Source organism: Lithobates pipiens, unplaced genomic scaffold, assembly GCF_037356315.1.
Source record: "Lithobates pipiens isolate NorthernLeopardFrog02 unplaced genomic scaffold, aLitPip1_a1.2 Scaffold_16, whole genome shotgun sequence".
NCBI lineage: Eukaryota > Metazoa > Chordata > Amphibia > Anura > Ranidae > Lithobates > Lithobates pipiens.
Genome location: NW_027507748.1, coordinates 17,916,708 through 17,941,579, shown reverse-complemented (window position 1 = coordinate 17,941,579; position 24,872 = coordinate 17,916,708). Strand labels below are relative to the sequence as shown.

Below are 24,872 nucleotides of genomic sequence, written 5' to 3'. Positions count from 1 at the left end.
TCCTACTACGGTTTTTTCCTCTTTTGCTCGTACTCTTCTCCCCCCTCTAATTCCTCTTTTCTGTCTATAGTCCTTTTGGTTCCCTGGCTGGGCCTGTGAAAACCCCACTGATTAGGTTCACGACACAATGGCCCAGAACCAGCATAATCAAGGCCTGTAGGACCCTTCGAACTATTCGGGGGACCGTTATTTGCCACCCTAAACTGATTTGGAAGAATAGGTTCCCTTTCCTCACTGGGGCCATTCAAATCCTGCAAAGGATAGAAACTATTCTGTGGGTTGCCCCCAAAATCAAACTCATTTCTATTGCCAAAATTAGATTCTACAGAGGGCCTAATACTTGAGCCACCCGAATATCCTGAATTGTACAAAACATTAGATTGTACAGTGCCTGGGAATTGAGAAGGTGGAATATTATACATAGAGCCAGAATATTGAGGAGGTGGAACATTCTGATACCCCTCATTAGTGTAAGGCCCTTGTACACGAGGTGGTAAAAATTGTCCATGGCCATAGGGATTGTGAGGGGTATTTCCCCGCCCATGTCCACCTCCACCTCCAAATGGGGGTCTGGAAGGTCGAAAGGGGGGAAAAGGTTGGGGAGGTGGATAAGGATAGGATGGAAATCCACTCCGAGGGTTGGATGTAAGGTTGCGAGGAGATTGATAAAAACCTCCTCTTCCATTAAAAGGGGGTCTAGATGTATGTGACTGTGTAGCTCTAGGATCTAAGGAGGGCCCCGACCCCTGCCGAACAGTACCCCCACCAGACGATTGGTTAACCACAGTAGCAATGTTATTTGCATCTTGTTCGGCCAAAATCTTTTTTTGCCATTCAAACACCACCCCTCCTTGGTAGTCAGCTAAATCTCTATTATATTTTTTATTTTTCTTGATTTTTTGTTCCTGTTCTTCTTTTTCTAAGGTCTTCAAGAGAGATTTTGATTTCTCTTTGTACTCTACTGAATCCCGATGGGGGGGTCAATTTTTCTTTAATATTTTTAATTTCCTCATCAAGTCGGGAGAGTTTAGCATTCTTTCTCTCTAACAGAAATTTAAGGAAATTTACCCCCGCCTCATTGAAATACTTAAACCAATCTTCCAACTGAATATTACCCTTTTGAGGGCTAACTTCCCACCTCAAGCTCCTGAGGACCATGTTGTGTTTAACATAGGTCTCCAGGTAAGCTATATCCCATTGTGTGTGGGTCCCGATATGGTGATATTTTTGAGTCTGGTGAACAATCTTGCCAGATCTCCTTCATCATTTTTATATACCTCAAAGACCACATCGATGTTGACCACCCTTGAGGCCCTATATTCAAAGATATCCATACTCAACTAATTATCCTCCCTGCTGCAATAATGTTGTATCAAAGGGCAATGAAAAAAGGAAGAAATTACTGCGCTCCTAATCTAAAAGATAAAAGATAATAATTAACCACCACGGTTACAGCTACCAGGATCTGATACACATCCAAAAATTCTGTGCATATAAAAATAAATGTGGCTGTGCTACCTACCCCACTCTATATGACCCACTGATATTGTCACTATTTATGGACACTATGAAAAAAAAAAAAATGATCAAATAATTTTCAATGAATTAAGTGAAACTTAATAATATCAAATTCATAAACCACAATACAACTAGATAAATTCATAAACAGTCATAGCTATATACCTATAAGTGAATAAATAATTGTTAAATAAATAAAAATATATATAAGTATAAATATAATGAATAAAGTGATTGATTACAAATATATATATATATATATATATATATATATATATATATATATATATATATATATATATTATAAATAAATACAGTGATTAATTAATTATAAATAAATTAATGAAATCCCAGTGGCAAATTGATGAAATAAGTGAAAAACATATATAAAAAGTATAAATAGTATAGAAGCAAAAAAAAATGTGCATAAATAAGTGAACCAATAAACCCACGACTAATGAAAAAAAAGTCCAAGCAAAGTCCTTGCAGTGAAAGGGATATCTCTTTAAGAGGATGCCAATCAATCGTGCGGTCCACCTTCACCAAGCCAAAAACCGTAAATCATCACTAAGAATGCATGCTTACCAGGTTGGGGTATGTAAACGCTCAGTAAATATATAAGGTCACCCGAACTGCACCAATCCTGACTCAAGCTTATTGCAGAGCTTATTCCGGAGGGATCACAGAGGTTTTCATATAGGCAGGTAATGGTTTAGTTGGTGACTCGAAAAACACTAATGAAAAGGCCTCCCATAGCATAAAACAGGCAGACAATTTTATTGAAATAAACGAAAATATACTCACAAACATATATCAGTAAAACAGCATAAATGGCGGCCGACATGCGAGCACCCGTTCGCTCAGAAGGTCAACGTAATTGCGTCAGCACGTCTAGACCACCCGACGTGCGTTTCGTCATACGGTGACGTAGTCTGGGGTGTGGGCGACGCGCTGTCGCATCACGTTTAAGTAGAAACAATAATAAAATCAAGCCTCATTATAGGTAAAAAAAACTGAAGTGTTACAGCATTTATAACCAAGCCTCGTTCTGAATTGGAAGGAACAACAGGAAGTAACCATGGCAAACACAACTGAACGCGGATGCCATGTTAAGAAAGAGCACAGCTGATGGCAAAAACGAGAAGTTTGCATTAGCATCCGGACCTATTTGATAAAAATATGTATACAGAATGTATATGAATATTATGCGTAAAATTAATAATAACAAAAAACTTGTAATAATAACAAAAACCTTGAGAATAATAATAACAAACAAAGGAGATGGATACGGATATCATCTTCAGATGGAATTGCAGGTAACTGAATTGGAGCAAATGGAAAAGGCCAGACAAATTTTCTTTATAATGAAATACTAACGAAAATAAATAATGAAAAAAAAAAAAATGAAAAAAAAAAAATAAAATAAAAAAAAATATAAAAATAAAAGTAAAAATAAATATAAAAATAAATAAAATTAGAAATAAGAATAAAAATAAATCTGAAAAAAGAAGAAAAATTAATGAAATGAAATTAAATAGTACAAATAAATTTACCAAAAAAATACCAAAAAATAATTTGCCAAAATTTTTTTTTACCGACCAACTCACAATGAGTTCACAAACTTATTGCATCTAATATCATATATCTAAAGACCCTCCCGCAAACCATGTCTTTTGGATGATCATAACTACCAATACCCAACCCATATACCAAAGTGACCAAAACGATCTTAAAAGTTGTCAATAAATGCATTGACATCTACGTCTACGTTGAGTCCATAGGGAGTGTAACAGTTTAACCGATGGATCCAGGACATCTCCAATCTCGATATGCCCCTGACAAGAGAACCACCCCTCCAAGGTTGGCTAAATTTATCTATCCCCAAAAAGATAGTTTTGTTTGGATTTTTATTATGATGTTCGAGATAGTGCCTAGATATAGAATGTTTGGGAAAACCATTCATAATGTTGGTGATATGTTCGTTTAACCGTACATAACGGGGTCGTTTAGTTCTCCCCACATATTGTATCTCACACGGGCACTGGAGTAAGTAAACAACCCCTTCAGTGGCACCCCTATCTTGGCGAAAACATTTCTGATTAAACCAGAAATAGTTGTGTGTGGCTGCAAATCTTAAACACTCCATAATGAAAAAGATTTGTCCATCCACAAGGCCAGAATCCCGCTTTAAGTAGAATTCAACTGCTAGAAAACCCAACTCATGGTGATTGATTGAATACAGTGATGCCACATCGGCCGTTACCAGCCACATGTTATCGGTCGGGGTGTAGTTGGATAACAGGTTAATCCCAAAGGTCAATCAGTGCCCAGCAGTGATGCCAGTCAGTGCTGCCAATCAGTGCCCATAAGTGCTGCTTATCAGTGCTGCATATAAGTACTTCCTCATCAGTGCCGCAGAAAAATTGCTTCTTGACAACATTTCACATTTTTTTCCCAAAATGTTTGGCCTTTTTTCTTTTTTTTTTAGAAAAAAATAAAAAACCCAGCGATGATTAACTGCTTCCTGACCAGCGCACCCCGACGTACGTTGGCAGAATGACACAGACAGACAAATGGGTGTACCTGTATGTCCCTTTAAATTTGCCACCCTGCCATCACGTGTGCCCCTCGCAAGCTCTGTGAGTCCGACCGCCATGGAGATACCCGCCATGGAGATACCCGCAATAGTCTCACAGAGAGGAAGAATGGGGAGATGCTAATGTAAACAAGCATCTCACTGTTCTGCCTAGTGACAGTGTCACTGATCTCTGCTCCCTGTGATCAGAAGCAGAGATCAGTGACGTGTCACACACAGCCCCTCCTCCCCAAGACACACTTAAACCCTCCCATGCCAGCTAGTGGTTAACCCCTTCACTGCCAGTGTAATTTGTGCAATCAGTGTAAAAATGTGTAAAAAAAAAATGTAAAAAATAATTTGTGTAATCAGTGTAAAAATGACAATGGTCCCAAAAATGTGTCAAAATTGTCCAATGCGTCTGCCGTAATGTCGCAGTCATGCTAAAAATGGCAGATTGCCACCATTACTAGTTAAAAAAATTTTTTTTATAAAAATGCCATAAAACTATACCCTTTTTTGTAGATGCTATAACTTTTGTGCAAACCAATCAATAAACACTTATTGTGACTTTTTTTTTTTTTACCACAAATATGTAGAAGAATACGTATCGGCCTAAACTGAGGGGAAAAACGTTTTTTTATGTATATTTTTTTGGGGGATATTTATTATAGCAAAAAGTAAAACATTCTTTTTTTTTCAAAATTGTCGCTCTTTTTTTGTTTATAGCACAAAAAATAAAAACTGCAGAGGTGATCAAATACCACCAAAAGAAAGCTCTATTTGTAGAGAAAAAAGATTGCCAATTTTGTTTGGGAGCCACGTCGCACGACCGCGCAATTGTCAGTTAAAATGATGCAGTGCTGAATCGCAAAAAGTGCTCTGGTCTTTGGCCAGCACAATAGTCCGGGGCTTAAGTGGTTAAATACCACCAAAAGAAAGGGGAAAAAATGATAAAAATGTGATGTGTGTACCGTCCTGCATGGCCGTGTAATTGTCACTCAAATCGTGACAACACTGAAAATTGGCCTGGGCAGGGAGGGGGTAAAAGTGCCCAGTATTGAAGGGGTTAAACACATATCTGTACATAATAATCTCCTTTTACAAAAAATGAATCCTGCTCTCAATTTCCCCTCCTGATCCTCCCAGTCACTTTAACAACATTTTCTTCCATTGCTGCCATTAAGTACACATTCTATTTTATCATTCTATTGATCTCCAGTGGCAGCACTCCCAACTCCATCCACAGACAGCAAGAAACTGTCTAATGATTTACCAGTCTAGTCCACTGTGGGACAGCTACGTCTACTGATCCGTTTTAAGCGCCCGATTGGCTGGAGATGATGAATAATAATAAGTAGCCACATGTACAGAAGCACACAGCTATAAAAGCTGTGACTGCAAACTGAAATCAGTTAGTTACCTGTTGTGGATCATAAATACATTGTAACTTCTCTGTGTGATCTGTACTGGAGGAGAGGAGAGGAGAGGAGAGGAGAGGAGATAGCAGTGATGATCGGACGATATGTGACAGGTAATGTGCCCTGTGACCTTCTAGATCAATATATATAATAGATGTGATCTGTATACAGAGATATAATGTGTGATCCCAGCGGTGTATACATGGAGATCAGTATATAGAATAGATGTGATCTGTATACAGAGATATAATATCTGACCCCAGCGGTGTATACATGTAGATCAGTATATAGAATAGATGTGATCTGTATACAGAGATATAATATCTGACCCCAGCGGTGTATACATGGAGATCAGTATATAGAATAGATGTGATCTGTATACAGAGATATAATGTGTGATCCCAGCGGTGTATACATGGAGATCAGTATATAGAATAGATGTGATCTGTATACAGAGATATAATGTCTGATCCCAGCGGTGTATACATGGAGATCAGTATATAGAATAGATGTGATCTGTATACAGAGATATAATGTGTGATCCCAGCGGTGTATACATGGAGATCAGTATATAGAATAGATGTGATCTGTATACAGAGATATAATGTCTGATCCCAGCGGTGTATACATGGAGATCAGTATATAGAATAGATGTGATCTGTATACAGAGATATAATGTCTGATCCCAGCGGTGTATACATGGAGATCAGTATATAGAATAGATGAGATCTGTATACAGAGATATAATGTCTGATCCCAGCGGTGTATACATGGAGATCAGTATATAGAATAGATGTGATCTGTATACAGAGATATAATATGTGATCCCAGCGGTGTATACATGGAGATCAGTATATAGAATAGATGTGATCTGTATACAGAGATATAATGTGTGATTCCAGCGGTGTATACATGGAGATCAGTATATAGAATAGATGTGATCTGTATACAGAGATATAATATCTGACCCCAGCGGTGTATACATGGAGATCAGTATATAGAATAGATGTGATCTGTATACAGAGATATAATGTGTGATCCCAGCGGTGTATACATGGAGATCAGTATATAGAATAGATGTGATCTGTATACAGAGATATAATGTCTGATCCCAGCGGTGTATACATGGAGATCAGTATATAGAATAGATGTGATCTGTATACAGAGATATAATGTGTGATCCCAGCGGTGTATACATGGAGATCAGTATATAGAATAGATGTGATCTGTATACAGAGATATAATGTCTGATCCCAGCGGTGTATACATGGAGATCAGTATATAGAATAGATGTGATCTGTATACAGAGATATAATGTCTGATCCCAGCGGTGTATACATGGAGATCAGTATATAGAATAGATGAGATCTGTATACAGAGATATAATGTCTGATCCCAGCGGTGTATACATGGAGATCAGTATATAGAATAGATGTGATCTGTATACAGAGATATAATATGTGATCCCAGCGGTGTATACATGGAGATCAGTATATAGAATAGATGTGATCTGTATACAGAGATATAATGTGTGATTCCAGCGGTGTATACATGGAGATCAGTATATAGAATAGATGTGATCTGTATACAGAGATATAATATCTGATCCCAGCGGTGTATACATGGAGATCAGTATATAGAATAGATGTGATCTGTATACAGAGATATAATGTGTGATCCCGGCGGTGTATACATGGAGATCAGTATATAGAATAGATGTGATCTGTATACAGAGATATAATGTGTGATCCCAGCGGTGTATACATGGAGATCAGTATATAGAATAGATGTGATCTGTATACAGAGATATAATATGTGATCCCAGCGGTGTATACATGGAGATCAGTATATAGAATAGATGTGATCTGTATACAGAGATATAATATGTGATCCCAGCGGTGTATACATGGAGATCAGTATATAGAATAGATGTGATCTGTATACAGAGATATAATGTGTGATCCCAGCGGTGTATACATGGAGATCAGCAGGGCAGGACTTACCATTGAGCTTGACTGGGCTCAAGCCCATGGGCCCCGCCCAATAGGGGGCCCCATGGGCCCCACCGAAATACATAGCCGAGTGTACTTGGCTCCGCTCCACTCACAGTCACGCCCAATCCCGCCCTATGATGGGCATAACACAGGGACTGGGCGTGACTGTGAGCCGAGACGAGTACACTCGGCTCCGCTTGGGACTGTGAGTGGAACCGAAAGCCGCAGAGAGGACTCGAGAGCCGCCGAGAGGACCTAAGAGGCGACAAGATATACAGGACTCTATCTCGGCGGCGCCATTTTTAAACTTCAAGACTGCAATGACAAGGCTGCAAATGACACTGGGGCAAGGCTTCAAATGACAAGGCTACGATAAATACGGTAATATACAGAAGTTAGGGCCCGAAAGTGACTCAAGCCCAGGGGCCCCCACCACCCTACGTCCTGCCCTGGAGATCAGTATATAGGAATACCGTATATACTCGAGTATAAGCCGAGATTTTCAGCCTCTTTTTTGAGGCTGAAAGTGCCTCCCTCGGCTTATACTCGAGTCATCGCCGTCTGCCTGCCCGACCAGCGTGTCGAGCAGACAGACGGCGGACATTCTACCATTCAAAAGCCGCGCCTCCGTCTGTGATAGGCGGAGCACTCAATTTCCCAGCAGTCAGTGGTCCGCCTATCACGGACATCCGCTCATCCTCATACTACGGACGAGGATGAGAGGATGTCCGTGATAGGCGGAACACAGACTGCTGGGAAATTGAGTGTTCCGCCTATCACAGACGGAGGCGCGGCTTTTGAAAAGAGGAATGGCCGCCGAGGCGCCGACGAAGAGCGGCGATCCTGGCAAGGCACAGGACGGAGGCAAGGCACGGGACGGAGGCAAGGCACGGAGGCAAGGCACGGAGGCACGGGACGGAGGCACGGGACGACGGAGGCACGGGACGGAGGCTTGGGACACAGGTAGGCTGGACACACAAGGCTGCACGGACACACACACAGGGATGGATGGACACACACACAGGGATAGATGGACACACACACAGGGATGGATGGACACACACACAGGGATAGATGGACACACACACAGGGATGGATGGACACACACACAGGGATAGATGGACACACACACAGGGATGGATGGATGGATGGACACACACACACAGGGATGGATGGATGGACACACACACACAGGGATGGATGGATGGACACACACACACAGGGATGGATGGATGGACACACACACACAGGGATGGATGGATGGACACACACACACACAGGGATGGATGGATGGACACACACACACACAGGGATGGATGGATGGACACACACACAGGGATGGATGGATGGACACACACACAGGGATGGACGGACACACACACAGGGATGGACGGACACACACACAGGGATGGACGGACACACAGGGATGGACAGACACACACACACACAGGGATGGACGGACACACAGGGATGGACAGGCATGTCTCACCCTCGGCTTATACACGAGTCAATACGTTTCCCAGTTTTTTTGGGGTAAATTGGGGGCCTCGGCTTATATTCGGGTCGGCCTATACTCGAGTATATACGGTAGATGTGATATGTATACAGAGATATAATATGTGATCCCAGCGGTGTATACATGGAGATCAGTATATAGAATAGATGTGATCTGTATACAGAGATATAATGTGTGATCCCAGCGGTGTATACATGGAGATCAGTATATAGGAATAGATGTGATCTGTATACAGAGATATAATGTCTGATCCCAGCGGTGTATACATGGAGATCAGTATATAGAATAGATGTGATCTGTATACAGAGATATAATGTCTGATCCCAGCGGTGTATACATGGAGATCAGTATATAGAATAGATGTGATCTGTATACAGAGATATAATGTCTGATCCCAGCGGTGTATACATGGAGATCAGTATATAGAATAGATGTGATCTGTATACAGAGATATAATGTGTGACCCCAGCGGTGTATACATGGAGATCAGTATATAGGAATAGATGTGATCTGTATACAGAGATATAATGTGTGATCCCAGCGGTGTATACATGGAGATCAGTATATAGAATAGATGTGATCTGTATACAGAGATATAATGTGTGATCCCAGCGGTGTATACATGGAGATCAGTATATAGAATAGATGTGATCTGTATACAGAGATATAATGTGTGACCCCAGCGGTGTATACATGGAGATCAGTATATAGGAATAGATGTGATCTGTATACAGAGATATAATGTGTGATCCCAGCGGTGTATACATGGAGATCAGTATATAGAATAGATGTGATCTGTATACAGAGATATAATGTCTGATCCCAGCCGTGTATACATGGAGATCAGTATATAGAATAGATGTGATCTGTATACAGAGATATAATGTCTGATCCCAGTGGTGTATACATGGAGATCAGTATATAGAATAGATGTGATCTGTATACAGAGATATAATGTCTGATCCCAGCCGTGTATACATGGAGATCAGTATATAGAATAGATGTGATCTGTATACAGAGATATAATGTCTGATCCCAGCGGTGTATACATAGAGATCAGTATATAGGAATAGATGTGATCTGTATATACTGATTCTGTCCCATCCCTACCCCTCTCGGACTCTTCAGTTTCCTATGTGTGATCCTTAAAGCGGAGCTCCACCCTAAAGTGGACCTTCCACTCATTGGAACCCTCCCCCCCTCTGGCGCCACAATTGGCACCTTTCAGGGGGGAGGGTGTGCAGGTACCTGTACAGTACAGGTATCTGCACCCACTTCCGGTGTAGATTCTGCAGAAGTTATGCCCCTTTCCGCAGAATCTACGCCCCTTTCCGAAGGTCCCCCGCTGCCTGCTGGGAAACACACGGATCCCCAGAGACAGCGGGGACCATCCTTATTGCGCAGCGCGACTCACGCATGCGCAGTAGGGAACCGGGAAATGAATCAGCAAGGCTCCACTTCCTGATTCCCATACCCAAGATGGCGGCAGCAGCACCCGAGAGACGATCGAGAGATCGGCTTCGGGTGCCGACATCGCGGGCGCGCTGGGCGGGTAAGTGTCATTATTTTAAAAGTCACCAGCTGCAGTATTTGTAGCTGCTGCCTTTTAAAAAAAAAAAAAAAACGGCGGAACTCCGGCTTTAATCAGCCTATTATCTGGCCGGCTGGGAGCACCATTATCTCGGGAGGGTATCATATGATGCCCTCCTACCCGCACAGAACCACGATTTGTAAACCAGACACAGCAGAAGACAGATTGTTGTAGTGAAGGTAGGCAGAAGAGGGGGCGTGGGGGTGTATCATAGTTGAAGTCCCTGCCAGTACGTCTGTACCATGTGATCCAGTGCAGGCAAATGCCCTGCATTTGTAACCCATGTTTGGGGCGTCATTAACTTAAAATTGACACCCACTGCAGATCACAACTGCAGTGCATTTTGAACACGGTGCGAGAAATGTGCACGACCCGTTGGTTTCCGGCACCATGTTCTGGTGTGAACCGGCCCGAGAACCTTTTCCTGCCTGTAACTGATGTCTCATCTGTTTGTCCCTGTCCACCATCTCCTGGGTGTCCATCCTTTCTATCTCCACATCTCTTCTGTCCTGGACTTGTATTGCTCTGTCTTGGTTCTCCTCAGACTGGATATAAATTGGTGATCAAAAAAGTTGAATAAAATCGTATTTTTTTGTTTTTTAGATTTTTTTTACATTTTTTTTAATCAAATTTTATTTTAATAAAATGCTTTTGGAGTAAAAATCTATGTAAAGATAGTAGGGATGCACATAAATTTCAGCCGCCAAAACATTTCAGCCGAAAATTGCCTTTTCGGCAATTTGCCAAAAGAGAAACAGCCAATAATGGGGTGGTGCTCCGCCCCTGGTGCCGCCTCTTGGAGGCTTCCTATAGCGTAGAAGAGAGGAGAGCCGCCGCCTGGTTGATTAGAGTGCCGGGAACATCACAGCTTTCATTTCAATAGCTGTGCGTTCCCCGCTGCAGGCCGTCACATACAACCCCTCCCCCTTTTTTGGGGAACTTTGATAGACAAATCACCCTTCCCAGGATTGGACGGGGGATCTGTCTATCAAATTGTCCAGACAAGGGGGAGGGGCTGTATGCATCTGACAGGCACTGGTGAGGCTGCATTGATCTCATGTACCATGTCCCCAGTCTGACTATCTCATGTACCATGTCCCCAGTCTCTGTCCATCTCCTGTACCATGTCCCCAGTCTCTGACCATCTCCTGTACCATGTCCCCAGTCTCTGACCATCTCATGTACCATGTCCCCCAGTCTTTGATCATCTCCTGTACCACGTCCCCAGTCTCTGACCATCTCATGTACCATGTCCCCCAGTCTCTGATCATCTCCTGTACCACGTCTCCAGTCTCTGACCATCTCCTGTACCATGTCCCCAGTCTCTGACCATCTCCTGTACCACGTCCCCAGTCTCTGACCATCTCCTGTACCACGTCCCCAGTCTCTGACCATCTCATGTACCATGTCCCCAGTCTCTGACCATCTCCTGTACCATGTCCCCCAGTCTCTGATCATCTCCTTTACCATGTCCCCCAGTCTCTGACCATCTCCTGTACCATGTCCCCCAGTCTCTGATCATCTCCTGTACCATGTCCCCCAGTCTCTGATCATCTCCTGTACTATGTCTGCAGTCTCTGACCATCTCCTGTACCATGTCCCCAGTCTCTGACCATCTCATGTACCATGTCCCCAGTCTCTGACCATCTCCTGTACCATGTCCCCCAGTCTCTGATCATCTCCTTTACCATGTCCCCCAGTCTCTGACCATCTCATGTACCATGTCCCCAGTCTCTGACCATCTCCTGTACCATGTCCCCCAGTCTCTGATCATCTCCTTTACCATGTCCCCCAGTCTCTGACCATCTCCTGTACCATGTCCCCCAGTCTCTGACCATCTCCTGTACCATGTCCCCCAGTCTCTGATCATCTCCTTTACCATGTCCCCCAGTCTCTGATCATCTCCTTTACCATGTCCCCCAGTCTCTGACCATTTCCTGTACCATGTCCCCCAGTCTCTGATCATCTCCTGTACCATGTCCCCCAGTCTCTGATCATCTCCTGTACCATGTCCCCCAGTCTCTGATCATCTCCTGTACCATGTCCCCCAGTCTCTGATCATCTCCTGTACTATGTCTGCAGTCTCTGACCATCTCTTGTACCATGTCTGCAGTCTCTGACCATCTCTTGTACCAAGTCCCCAGTCTCTGACCATCTTGTGTACCATGTCCCCAGTCTCCGACCATCTCGTATACCATGTCCCCAGTCTGACCATCTCCTATATACATTTTATTTATTAATTTATTTTTAAATAAGTTTCGGTTTTCGGCCTAGTGTATTTTTCATTTTCGTTATCTGTTTCGGCACCAAAAAACCCATTCGGTCCACCCCTAAAAAATATTTTTTCTATGTAAGATACTTTAATAATTTAGTTTATTCAGCCTGTAGATGTGACTGAAGATGCATTTTCCTCTGCCTTGCAAGGCTTAGAAGGAAGATTAGCAGCTTTAATCGCATCATCCATCCAGTGTATAGGAAGTGTCCTAGATCTCCCTCCCCCACCTTAGACTCTTTACAGGACAGGATGGGGTATTGCCCTCAGATGATCGGGAGGAAAGACATGTGATTTTTCCTCTGCGGAGGAAACAATACTTGAAGTTCCCAAGGATCACAATCTGAAGTACAGAGGCTTGCAAAGATGGTTCGCTCTACTTGCATGTAGGGCTGAAACAACTAATCGATTAATGGATTATGAAATTAATCGATTACTATTTTCATAATTGATTAATCAGCCAGTAACATAATGGGCTTAAAAAAAAAAGAGCCCTTTATAGTATAAAAAGAGCAAATAATCGCTACTGTAAATATTACTTTCACTGTTCTACAGTAAAAAAAAAATGAATCCCTTAAAGTAGTGATTATCTGTTTTTTTTTTTTTTTTTTTTACTATAAAGGGCTCATTTTAGTCTTTTTAACCCTATTATGCTACTAAATGTCTTAGACGTGGTTCACATCTGTTTATTGGTGCTTTTTGCAGAAACGCACTACAGTTCATTTACATGGTTTCCTATGGAACACGTTCATATTTGTGCTTTTTTTCAGCTGCTGTGTATTTGGAAAGGGTCGAGGAATTTTAAACACAAAACGGTGCTTCTTTGGTTCAATATACTTCAATGGAGAAGCTGCAGAAAAGCATGTAATGTGTTTTTTAAGCAATTTTTGTTTTTTTGTTTTTTTAATCTGCCCAAAAAAATGCAAAAAACGCAAATTGCAGTAAAATCACGTGTGCAAAAATCAAAAAAACGCACAGCAGAAACAGATCAAAAGCAAACTGCATAGGTGTGTACCAAGCCTTATGCTGGCCACACCGATCAATTTTCAGATGAGAATATTCAGACGAAAAATCTTTGTACATTCGCTGAATGAAAGAATTTTGTTTGAAATTTTCACTTGTTTTTAACATTCTGTAATGTAATTTCTGAATGAAAACCACATACACTGTCTGAAAATTCCTATGACCAAGAAGTTTTCTATTTCCAAATTTTCCTGTCACTTTGGTTGGAAATGAACTTCAATTTGACTTTTTTTTTTAAGGTTATTAACCGGTTCCCGACCAGCGCATGCCAATGTACGTCGGCAGAATGGCACGGGCAGGCATATTGGCATACAGGTACGTCCAATCTTTAATGCCGCCCTGCCATCGCGAGTCCGGTCATGGGTCCCGCGGACTCGATTGCCACGGGCATAACCGCGATCGTCTCACGGGGCGGCTGAACAGAGAGAACGTTGTAAACAGCATCTCCCCGTTCTGTCTAGCAACTAGTGACGCTGATCTCTGCTCCATGTGATTGGAGCAGAGATCAGTGTTCACTAAATGAAAGCCCAACCCCCCCCCCACAGTTAGTAACACACCCCTAGGAATACTTAACCCCTACACTGCCACCCACTGGGTAACCCCTTCACTGCCACTGTCATTTACACAGGAATCACTGCATTTATATAGCACTGATTGCTGTATAAATGACAATGGTCCCAAAAATGTGTCAAAAATGTCCGATGTGTCCGCCATAATGTCGCAGTCACAATAAAAATCGCTGATCGCCGCCATTACTAGTAAAAAAAAATTATTAATAAAAATGCCATAAAACTATCCCCTATTTTCTAAACGCTATAAATTTTGTGCAAACCAATCAATAATCACTTATTGCGATTTTTTTTTTTTTTTTTTTTAACCAAAAATATGTAGAAGAATACGTATCGGCCTAAACTGAGGGAAATTTTTTTTTATATATTTTTGGGGGATATTTATTATAACAAAAAGTTAAAAATAATGCGTTTTTTTCAAAATTGTCACTCTATTTTTGTTTTATAGCGCAAAAAATAAAAACCGCAGAGGTGATCAAATACCACCAAAAGAAAGCTCTATTTGTGGGAAAAAAAAGTCAATTTTGTTTGGGAGCCATGTCGCATGACCGCGCAATTGTCGGTTAAAGCGACGCAGTGCCGAATCGCAAAAAGTGGTCTGGTCTTTGGCCAGCAAAATGGTCCGGGGCTGAAGTGGTTAATCGATTAACCGAAACAATAATCGGCCAACTAATCAATTATGAAAATAATCGTTAGTTGCAACCCTACTTGCATGCTACCCCTAACAAAGTTAGCTGAAGGGTAGGTCTCCTCCTTGGGTTCCTTGAAGTCTTTACAGCCTTTGCATGCATTTCCCATCCACGCATTACTAAAAAAGCTTATTTATAGCGAATGGGATCATCTGGATAAGCATTTTTCCCCTCCAAAGAGACTCTCAAATCTCTATCCTAAGGAAGAAAGATTCACTAAAAGATGGAAAGTTCCGGCAGTTGACGCTGCAATTTCCAATGTGAAGGGAATTTTTTATTTTTTTTAAATTTGCCCAGTGGACAATGTGCTTATGCTTAACCACTTGAGATCCGCGCTATAGTAAAAAGACGTCTACAGCGCGGATCTCAATTTCCGGGACTATGTCTATTGACGTCGTCCCCTTTAAGAGTTCCCCGCTGGACACAGCCAATCACAGATCGCTGTAAACGGCCAATCACAGCGGCCGTTTACAGCGCGATCGCCTCCTCCAATGGGTGATGATCTCAAATGTAAACAAATGAGATCATCACCCATTGCCGAACGTGTCTCCTCACACAGCGATAGCGTGTGAGGAGACCGAAGGTTTTTGTGAGTGTGTGAAGTGACAGTAAACTTATAAAAACCCGACCTGTGCCCAGATCTACCCTGCCAGTGCCCAGATCTACCCTGCCAGTGCCCAGATCTACCCTGCCAGTGCCCACCTGTGCCCACCTGTGCCCACCTGTGCACCGCCAGTGCCCACCTGTACACCGCCAGTGCTCCATCTGTGCACCACCAGTGCCCCCCAGTGCCCCGCCAGTGCCCGCCAGTGCCAGCCAGTGCCAGCCAGTGCCAATCGGTGCCCATCTGTACCAATCGGTGCCCATCTGTGCCTCAGCAGTGCCCATCTGTGCCGCCTAAGCAGTGCCCATCTGTGCCGCCTCAGCAGTGCCCATCTGTGCCGCCTAAGCAGTGCCCATCTGTGCCGCCTAAGCAGTGCCCATCTGTGCCCATCTGCTGCCTTATCAGTGCACATCCGTGCAATAAATCAGTGCACATCTGTGCCGACCTATCAGTGCCCATCTGCCGACTCAGCAGTGCCCATCTGTGCCGACTCAGCAGTGCCCATCTCTGCCGCCTCAGCAGTGCCCATCTGCCGCCTCAGCAGTGCACATCCGTGCAATAAATCAGTGCACATCCGTGCAATAAATCAGTGCACATCTGTGCCGACCCATCAGTGCCCATCTGTGCCGCCTCAGCAGTGCCCATCTGTGCCGCCTCAGCAGTGCCCATCTGTGCCGCCTCAGCAGTGCCCATCTGCCGCCTCATCAGTGCCCATCTGCCGCCTCATCAGTGCACATCCGTGCAACAAATCTGCACATCTGTGCAATAAATCAGGCCTCTGTATGTGGTCAGGCTGTGTAAAAGTCTCACACATGTGGTATCGTTATACTCAGGAGGAGTAGCAGAATGTATTTTGGGGTGTTATTTGTGGTATGCACATTCCGTGTGGGAGAAATAAGCTATTACAATGAAAATTTTGTGAAAAAAAAAAAAAAAATCGTAATTTTGCAAAGAATTATGGGAAAAAATGACAACTTAAAATAACTAACCATGCCTCTTACTAAATACATTGGAATGTCTACTTTCCAAAAAGGGGTCATTTGGGGGGCATTTGTACTTTCCTGGCTTGTTAGGGTCTCAAGAATGGAGATAGGCCTTAGTACATCAGATGTGATCTTTTTTTGCAAATCTTTATGATTTGCACCATAGCTTGTAGACTCTATAAATTTCACACAGATCATATAATATGCAAAAATTTGGGTTATTTTTACCAAAGATGTGTAGTAGTATAAATTGTGGCCAAAATTTATGAAGAAAAAATTACTAATTTGCTAAATTTTGTCACAGAAACGAAGAAAAATTCATTTTTTTTCAAAATTTTCGGTCTTTTTTCATTTATAGCGCAGAAAATAAAAAACCGAGAGGTGATCAAATACCACCAAAAGAAAGCTCTATTGGTATGAAGAAAAAGGACAAAAAAATCATTTGGTTACAGTGTTGCATGACTGAGTAATTGTCATTCAAAATGTGAGAGCACTGAAAGCTGAAAATTGGTCTGGGACTGAGGGGGGTTTAAGTGCCCAGTAAGCAAGTGGTTAAAGATCCAACATATAAGAAGTTGGAAGGTCTGTTAAAATCCCTTTTTTTCTTAGCAGATACTGTTGCACAGCCTGAAATTGCAGCTACAGGCATCTGTCAGTCCTTAAAGGACCAGTTCACAAATGCTCTCAGATGAGCTCCCTGCACAACAAGCACAGGAACTGGCCGAGCTACCTAAAGCATTATGCTTTGCTGTAGATGCGATGAAGGATTCTATTCACCAGGCATCACGCCTTGCGTTTGTACTTGTACATATGCGAAGGACCCTTTGGTTAAAGGGTTGGTCAGCTGAGACGCCTTGTAAGAACCTTCTAACTAGTTTCCCCTTTAAGGGAGAACGATTATTTGACGCTAGTTTGGATAAATACATTCAAACAATTTCCAGCAGAAATAGTACTCTTTTGCCAGTCAAAAGAAAATATAAGTGTCTTTCATTTAGACTGTTTGGGCTCTGCCATCAGACCAGGCATAAAGGAAGACCTGGGGTACAAGTCTGCAAAGCAGAATACAAGACCTCATTATGAAGAGGCATCTCCCCTCACCAAGGTGGGGGGGACTTCTGATGTACTCAGAAGTCTGGCAAAGGGAGATTCAGGACAAATGGACTCTCTCCACAGTGTCTCTAGGATACAAGCTAGAGCTTTGAGAGTTTCCACCATCTCGTTTTCTGAGATAAAACGTTCCCAGGGATCCAGGGAAAAGGCAATCCCTGTTGCAAGCATTAGACCGATTTTTGGCTCAAGGGGTGATCAGACAGATTCCCGAGCAAGGTTTGGGGTTTTACTCAAACCTAATTATGGTGCCCAAGCCAAATGGGGATATCAGACCAAGTCTAGATTTACGTAATCTAAATTGGTTCCTGAAAATCCACTCCATTTGCATGGAGTCAATCAAGTCAGTCGTTTCCATCCTGCAAGGAGGAGAACTTCTGGCATCCATCGACATCAGAGATGCATAGCTGCTTGTTCCTATATTTCCTCCTCACCAGAGGTTTCTGCGGTTCAAAGTAGAACAGAAGCATTTTTAGTTAATAGCCTTGCCCTTCGGGCTTGCTACAGCACCTCCGGTATTCACTAAGGTATTAGCCCCACCTCTAGCCAGGTTAAGGGCACAGGGCATAACTGTATTGGCTTACTTAGAAGATCTATTGTTACTAGACCAATCAGTGGCTCGCTTGAAGCAAGGTGTAGCCATCACAAGCAGTTACCTGGAAGGTTTGGGTTGGATTCTCAACCTAAAGAAATCATCCTTAAAGCCACTAAGAAGGCTGGAGTATCTGGGCCTGAACAGCCATTTGAACCATTACAGCATATTCCCTTAGTCCTTCTGACTAGTAAGCTGATATTTTCATTTACTATATCCTCAGCAAGGAGGGTTTCAGAATTGGCTGATCTTTCTTGTAAGGAGCCATATTTGATTATTCATAAGGACAGAGTGGTGCGACGCCCTCGTCCTGGTTTTTTTGCCAAAAGTGGTTTCAGGCTTTCATCTGAATGAAGATCTTGTCCTGCCAGGGTTTTTCCCAAGACCTTGTTCCAGGAAAGAAAAGTCACTACATTGTCTTGATGTAGTGAGAGCAGTTAAAATGTATTTAAAGAAAACTGCTCAGATTCGTAAGACTAATGTCTTATTTCTTCTGCCAGAGGGTCCTAAGAAGGGGCAGGCAGTGTCAAAATCCACTGTCGCTAAGTGCATTCGGCAAGTTATAATTCAAACTTATGATTTAAAAGGGAAAGATTCCCCCTTTTCAAGTTAAGGCGCACTCTACCAGAGCTGTTGGTGCTTCTTAAAGAGGACCTGTTATCCCTTATTGCTATTACAAGGGAGTCGCCAGCTCAGCTGTGCTTTGTGGGTCGTTTTAATCCTTTTCCAGCCGCTAGCAGGGTTAAGAGCACCCCGCTAGCAGCGGCCGAAAACCTCCTCAAAAATGATGGTGAAGCCCTGCTAAAAATAGGGGTGTTTTACCGTCAATGCCCACCAGCTTCGGTGTGAAAGCGGCTTTATAGACCCCAGATCTCTCCAAAAGGAGGACCTGGTATCCCTTATTGCTATTACAAGGGATTTTTTTATATTCCTTTTTTTTAAGGAATAAAAATGATCTAAAAAAATACTTTTTTTTTTTAAAGTGCCCCTACCCTACTTGTTTGCGCACAGAAGTAAAAACATACGTAAGTTGCACACCCCTGTAATTGGTGTTCCTACCACATGTGAGGCATTACCGTGAACATTCTAGCGAATAATTCTAGCACTAAACCTTTAACTCTAAACTGTTAACCTGTAAACATTTTTAAAGCTTCGCCTATAAAGATTCCACGAGTGTGCGCAATTTTAAAGTGTGACAAGTTGGGTATCTATTTACACAGTGTAACAGTATCTTTTATATTTTACCAAAAAAATTGGGTTATATGGTGTTTTTATTTATTTTTGCATTATAATTAAGGTGTATTTTTTCCCCAAAAAATTTGTTTTTTGGGTTTATGCAGCAGTTTTTCAATGTTAGCACAGCGATGTCATAGTTACATAGTTAGTAAGGTTAAATAAAGACGCCAGTCCATCCAGTTCAACCAGAGTAAGTGTCCACAATTGTCCCTATCCCTGTACATTGCACACTCACATCGGTCCCTACCCTCAAGGAGCCACAATCCAAGGTCCCCATTCATATAATAGGGCCAATTTTGGACAGAAGCCAATTAACCTACCAGCATGTCTTTGGAGTGTGGGAGGAAACCGGAGTACCCGGAGGAAGCCCACACAGGCCCAGGGAGAACATGCAAACTCCAAGCAGGTAGTGTCGTGGTTGGAATTTGAATCAGCGACCCTTCATACTGCTAGGTGAGAGTGCTAACCACTACACCACTGTGCCACCCAAGATCTCCCCTGCTGAGCTATTTTGTTATACCCCCCCTGCCAGAACACTCCGGTCAGTGCTAATCGGGTAGCCGGTTGGTGGCCAAACAGCCAGCTTCTGTCGGACCAGTTGCCAGACACACGGACGGAATGTCAGCACTTTTTTATTGCACGGCTAATGTCAGCCGACATTCAGCCCTTGTGTAGTAGGCATAATTAAGTTGCATCCCAAAGGTGTTCTATCGGGTTGAGGTTAGTTGAGTTGAGAGGAACCTTTTATTATAGCGTGGCCTTACCCCGAAGGGTCCCGACATACATAGCAAAGATCCTGGGAAGAGAGGGCCCAGGGACCAGAAGTAGCACAGAGCAGCAGAAGGATAGAAGAGCGACTACGCAGGAAAAGCCTGTTAGGACTGTGCGAGCCAGTCAAGTTCCTCCACCCCGAACTCGCTCAACCATGTTTTAGCGGCTCTTTCCCGCAGCTAGTGGGGCGCTTTTAATCCCCTAGCACCCGGGTTGTGGCAATTCCAAACCGCTTTTCATTCCAATAGACAGGGATGTTTTTGGGAGCCCAAAAAGTGTGCTTTCAGGACTTTTCCTAACGTCCTGCGAGCGCACCGCCCCAGTGTGAAAGCACTCGGCTCGGGGGAGCATGGCTGGCAGTTTTTAGGCGTTTTATAGATGCTATTTCTAGCACTAAAACACATGAACTGCCTCAGTGTGAAAGGGGTCAAAGAACTGGAGCTGATGAGGCGTTGGGATGATCGTTATGTTTATGTTCCTCGGCTCTGCTGGGACTTTTATGTTTTTCTTGCTTCTGTTCATATTCATGACACCAGAAATTACAAATGGAATTTTGTGACACTGAAAGTTCTGCTGACATTTCTGATCTGTCTTCTCTTCCCAGGTCTCCTGTGTATGATGATCATATCGGTGTCATCAGGAACGGTGTATGTACAGAGCGGATCAGACATCACTGACTGTAATATGAAATGTCCCCTTAAAGAAGGTAAAATGGAGCTGTACAGAAAGTGCGGAGAGAAGGAGAAGACGATGATCGAGTATTTCCCGCATTACAAATACACTAATTATCATGACCTCAGAATCCGACTGCACACAGGGAGCGGCTGCTGGAAGCTGACACCCGCCAGGAGGGACGACTCCTGTGTGTATGAGACCTGGTGTTACACTTACAATGATAAGGATTATCTATTGTCCTCTACAGAGATCCGTGTTCTGGGTAAGAGTCCATATACTAAATCACACTTCTTCCCCCATAGAGTACAATGCAGTGTGGAGAGAAGTGTCTATTATACAAGATGAATGAGGAGAGGAAATGAGTTCTTCATGTAACAAATTTCCAATATTCCCCCACTGATATCTATCTACCCAACTGTCCTACTTAGCATGGCACTGGAGGGTTGTGGGCATAGTGTCCCCTTTGTGGCTAAAGGGTAAAACAGAAAACAAGTGGATTGGTGTGGACCATAGGTGTGTGCACAGGGTATGCTAGGTGTGCCTGGGCACACTCTAATTGCCTCATGCGGTGCCGATTTTCTCCTGCTTCCTGGCGCCCCCCTTGCAGTGCTGCCAGCTTCCCTCCTCTCCTCTCTCACTGGATGCTGGGGGGATGTTTCAGGATGGAGAGCAGGGGAAGGGGCCAGTAAATTCATCATTACTCAAAAAAAGAAAGGGGATGATTAAACACAGAGAGTGATCTGTACTGATCACTCCTGTGTTCATACTTAACTGAAGCATAATACACTAAGCTTCAGTTTGTGAATGAACAGGAAGCCACTCAGCACAGAGCACTTCCTAGTCACTGTCTAGTGCAGCTGAGGCTGCAGAGAAATGGACTGGGGAATCTCTGTCCTTAGTCCCTTTCCCTGTCTCAAAAGTAAAACATCAGATGTCTGTTTAGATTACTTAAATGTTAACAAGACCCCCAACAGGGCTGCTATAAAAAATGTAAACAAATTGTAAAAAAATAACAATTTCTGGCACCGTCCACTGAACTAGTTAGGCCCCTTTCACACTTGTGCTATTCCAAAGTTGCGAGATTTTGCCGTGATTTTGACAAGACAGTCATACAGCCGTGGATCCGACTTTGCCCCACGACTTGAAGTACAACTTCAATGAGCAGGGACGCAAATTTGATTATAAAAAATTAGAGGGAACTCCGCACCAATTAATAAAAAAAAGACATGGGTTCCCCCTTCATGGGCATACCAGGCCCTTCGGTCTGGAATGGATTTTAAGGGGAGTTTTTTTTTTGCCGTGGGGTCCCCCCCAAAATCCATACCAGACCCTTATCTGAGCACCGGCCTGGCCAACCAGGAAAGAGGGTGGGGGACGAGGGAGTGCCCCACTGTACCAGGCCGCATGCTCTCAACCTGGGGGGTAGGTGCTTTGGGGCAGGGGGCCCCCCAACCCCAAAGCACCTTGCCCCCATGATAAGGGCCCCTTCCCGACAACCCTGGCTGTTAGTTGTCTGGGTCTGTGGGTGGGAGGCTTATCGGAATCTGGGAGCCCCCTTCACTACTATCCCATCCCCCACCCTATGTGAATGAGTTTGGGGTACATTGCTCCCCTACTCATTCACCTGGGGGGAAAAAGTGTAGATAGACACTAGACAGGTTTTTAAAGTAATTTTATTAGGCAGCTCCGGGGGTCTTCTGACTTTGGGGGTCTCTTCTGATTTCTCCACTCTCTTCTCCCGCTCTCCAGTGTCTTCTACCGCTCTCTGATTCTTCTCCCGCTCTCCAGTGCCTTCTGCCGGGCTCCTCCGGTATCTTCTTCCAGCTCTTTTACTAGCATTGGCCCGGTCTTCTGCATTATCTTCCCTCTTCTCTCCTTCCAATGTTGACATGACGTTCTGTCCGGCTGTAATGCCATGTGAGTGGTGTGCAACAATTTATATAGGCATGGGCATGGTTACAGGGTGATGTCACCTGTGACCCCGCCCCTTATGACAACAGAATCCCATCGCGCCCGGGCTGTGACGTCATAAAAGGCGTGGCCATGGGTGACGTCACCCGGTAACTACGTCCCATGCCTATATAAATTGTTGCACACCACTCATGCGGCATTACAGCAGGAGAGAGTGTTGTGTCAACATCGGAAGAAGAGAAGAGGGAAGAAGACGACGCAGAAGACCGGGCCAACGCTAGTAAAAGAGCTGGAGGAAGAGAGCGGAGGAGCCCGGCAGAAGGCATCGGAGAGTGAAGAAGTTGGAAGACCCCTGGACATTCGGTTATCAAACAAGATGGCAATAAAATAAGACATAATACTCATTGTTTCAATCAAATTTAATGTGTTACTAAACCCACATAAAATCTGTCTGTAATATGCACAATTAGAATGCTTGTTATACTCACTGCGGAACTTGCGGGGTTAATCCTCTGCATTGTGTATAAAGGCTGTTTGATCCTGTATGCACAGATCCTCCCCCTCCCTGCCCTGTCTATCTGGGGAAGGCCTGCTAACACACATGCTCAGTTTAGACTCTATTGCTGGAGAGATCATTTCCTTGTTCTCAGAGCTAGCCGGGTCACATGATATTGGCATCGCACATGAGGGAGTGTATAGAAGAAATAGTAGAAATCTCCTACCTGAACACACAGCTCTGGACAAACTGCAGTTTCTCATGTGACTGTGGTATACAGATCAGCCAAAAAGGTATATAGTGGCAATATTTTAATGCAAAAAGATTTATAAGCTGTGGGCACGGAGGGGAGGGGGGGCAGATGAACTATTTTCATATTACTGATTTTAGTAACACTTTAACCAGTTGCCGACTTGGCCATAGCGAATGATGGCTAAAACGCGGTCAGATAACTCTGCGAGGTCGTTGTATAATGTTTGCCCAGAATCGTACCCCCCGGGGTTTGCACCCGGGAATGTCTGTGGCTGTTTGGTCCTCCGAACTCAGCATGTCATGGAACGAGTTAAAGGGCCAATGACAGTGGCTCTTTACCACGTGATTGCTCCATCCAATGATGGAGCGATCAGTTGTCAACAGGCCACAGCATGTCTGGTTCAGCTCCTCCCTTCTCCTCACACACTGTACAAATCGGTACGAAGAGAGGGGAGGAGCTGAACCAGACATGGAAGAAGCCGGGTGCAGCAGCGCTGTGGGCTGGACCTGAAGTGTCCACAGCACTGATCTCTGCCCATTCCTGCTCATCCATACCCAGCCATGCTCATCCATGCCACATCTGTGCTCATATGTAGGGATGAGCCGAACACCCCCCGATTCGGTTCGCACCAGAACTTTCCGAAAATTTGTGCGAACTTTAGAACCCCATTGAAGTCTATGGGACTCGAACGTTCGAAATAAAAAGTGCTAATTTTAATGGCTAATATGCAAGATATTGTCCTAAAAACGGTTTGGGGACATGGGTCAATGGCAATTTTATTTTTTTTAAAACTGACGTTTTTTCGAGAGCACTGATTTTAATGACGATTAAAGTGAAAAAAAAAGTGAAATATTCCTTTAAATAGCGTGCCTGGGGGTGTCTCTAGTATGCCTGTGAAGTGGCAGGTTTTTCCCACGTTTAGAAAAGTCCCTGCACAAAATGGCATTTAATGGGGAAAACAGTCATTTAAAACTGCTTGCAGTCAACTGCTTGCAGTTTTAATGTCATGTCTGGTTTGGCAATATGGATGAAAATCATTGAGAAAAAAATGGCATGGGTAGCCCCCCTGCCCATTA

General features: G+C 43.5%; 1 protein-coding gene across 1 annotated transcript in view; it reads left to right on the top strand.

Moving 5' to 3' along the window:
• The first annotated feature begins 5,526 nt into the window (after positions 1-5,526).
• Positions 5,527-24,872, top strand: part of LOC143981640 (uncharacterized) — a 75,618-nt gene continuing 56,272 nt past the window's right edge. The window contains exons 1-2 of the mRNA XM_077479630.1: positions 5,527-5,627; positions 21,066-21,398. Coding sequence (XP_077335756.1) covers positions 5,606-5,627; positions 21,066-21,398 — 355 coding nt within the window. The 5' untranslated portion in view covers positions 5,527-5,605. The remainder of the gene's footprint in view (positions 5,628-21,065; positions 21,399-24,872) is intronic.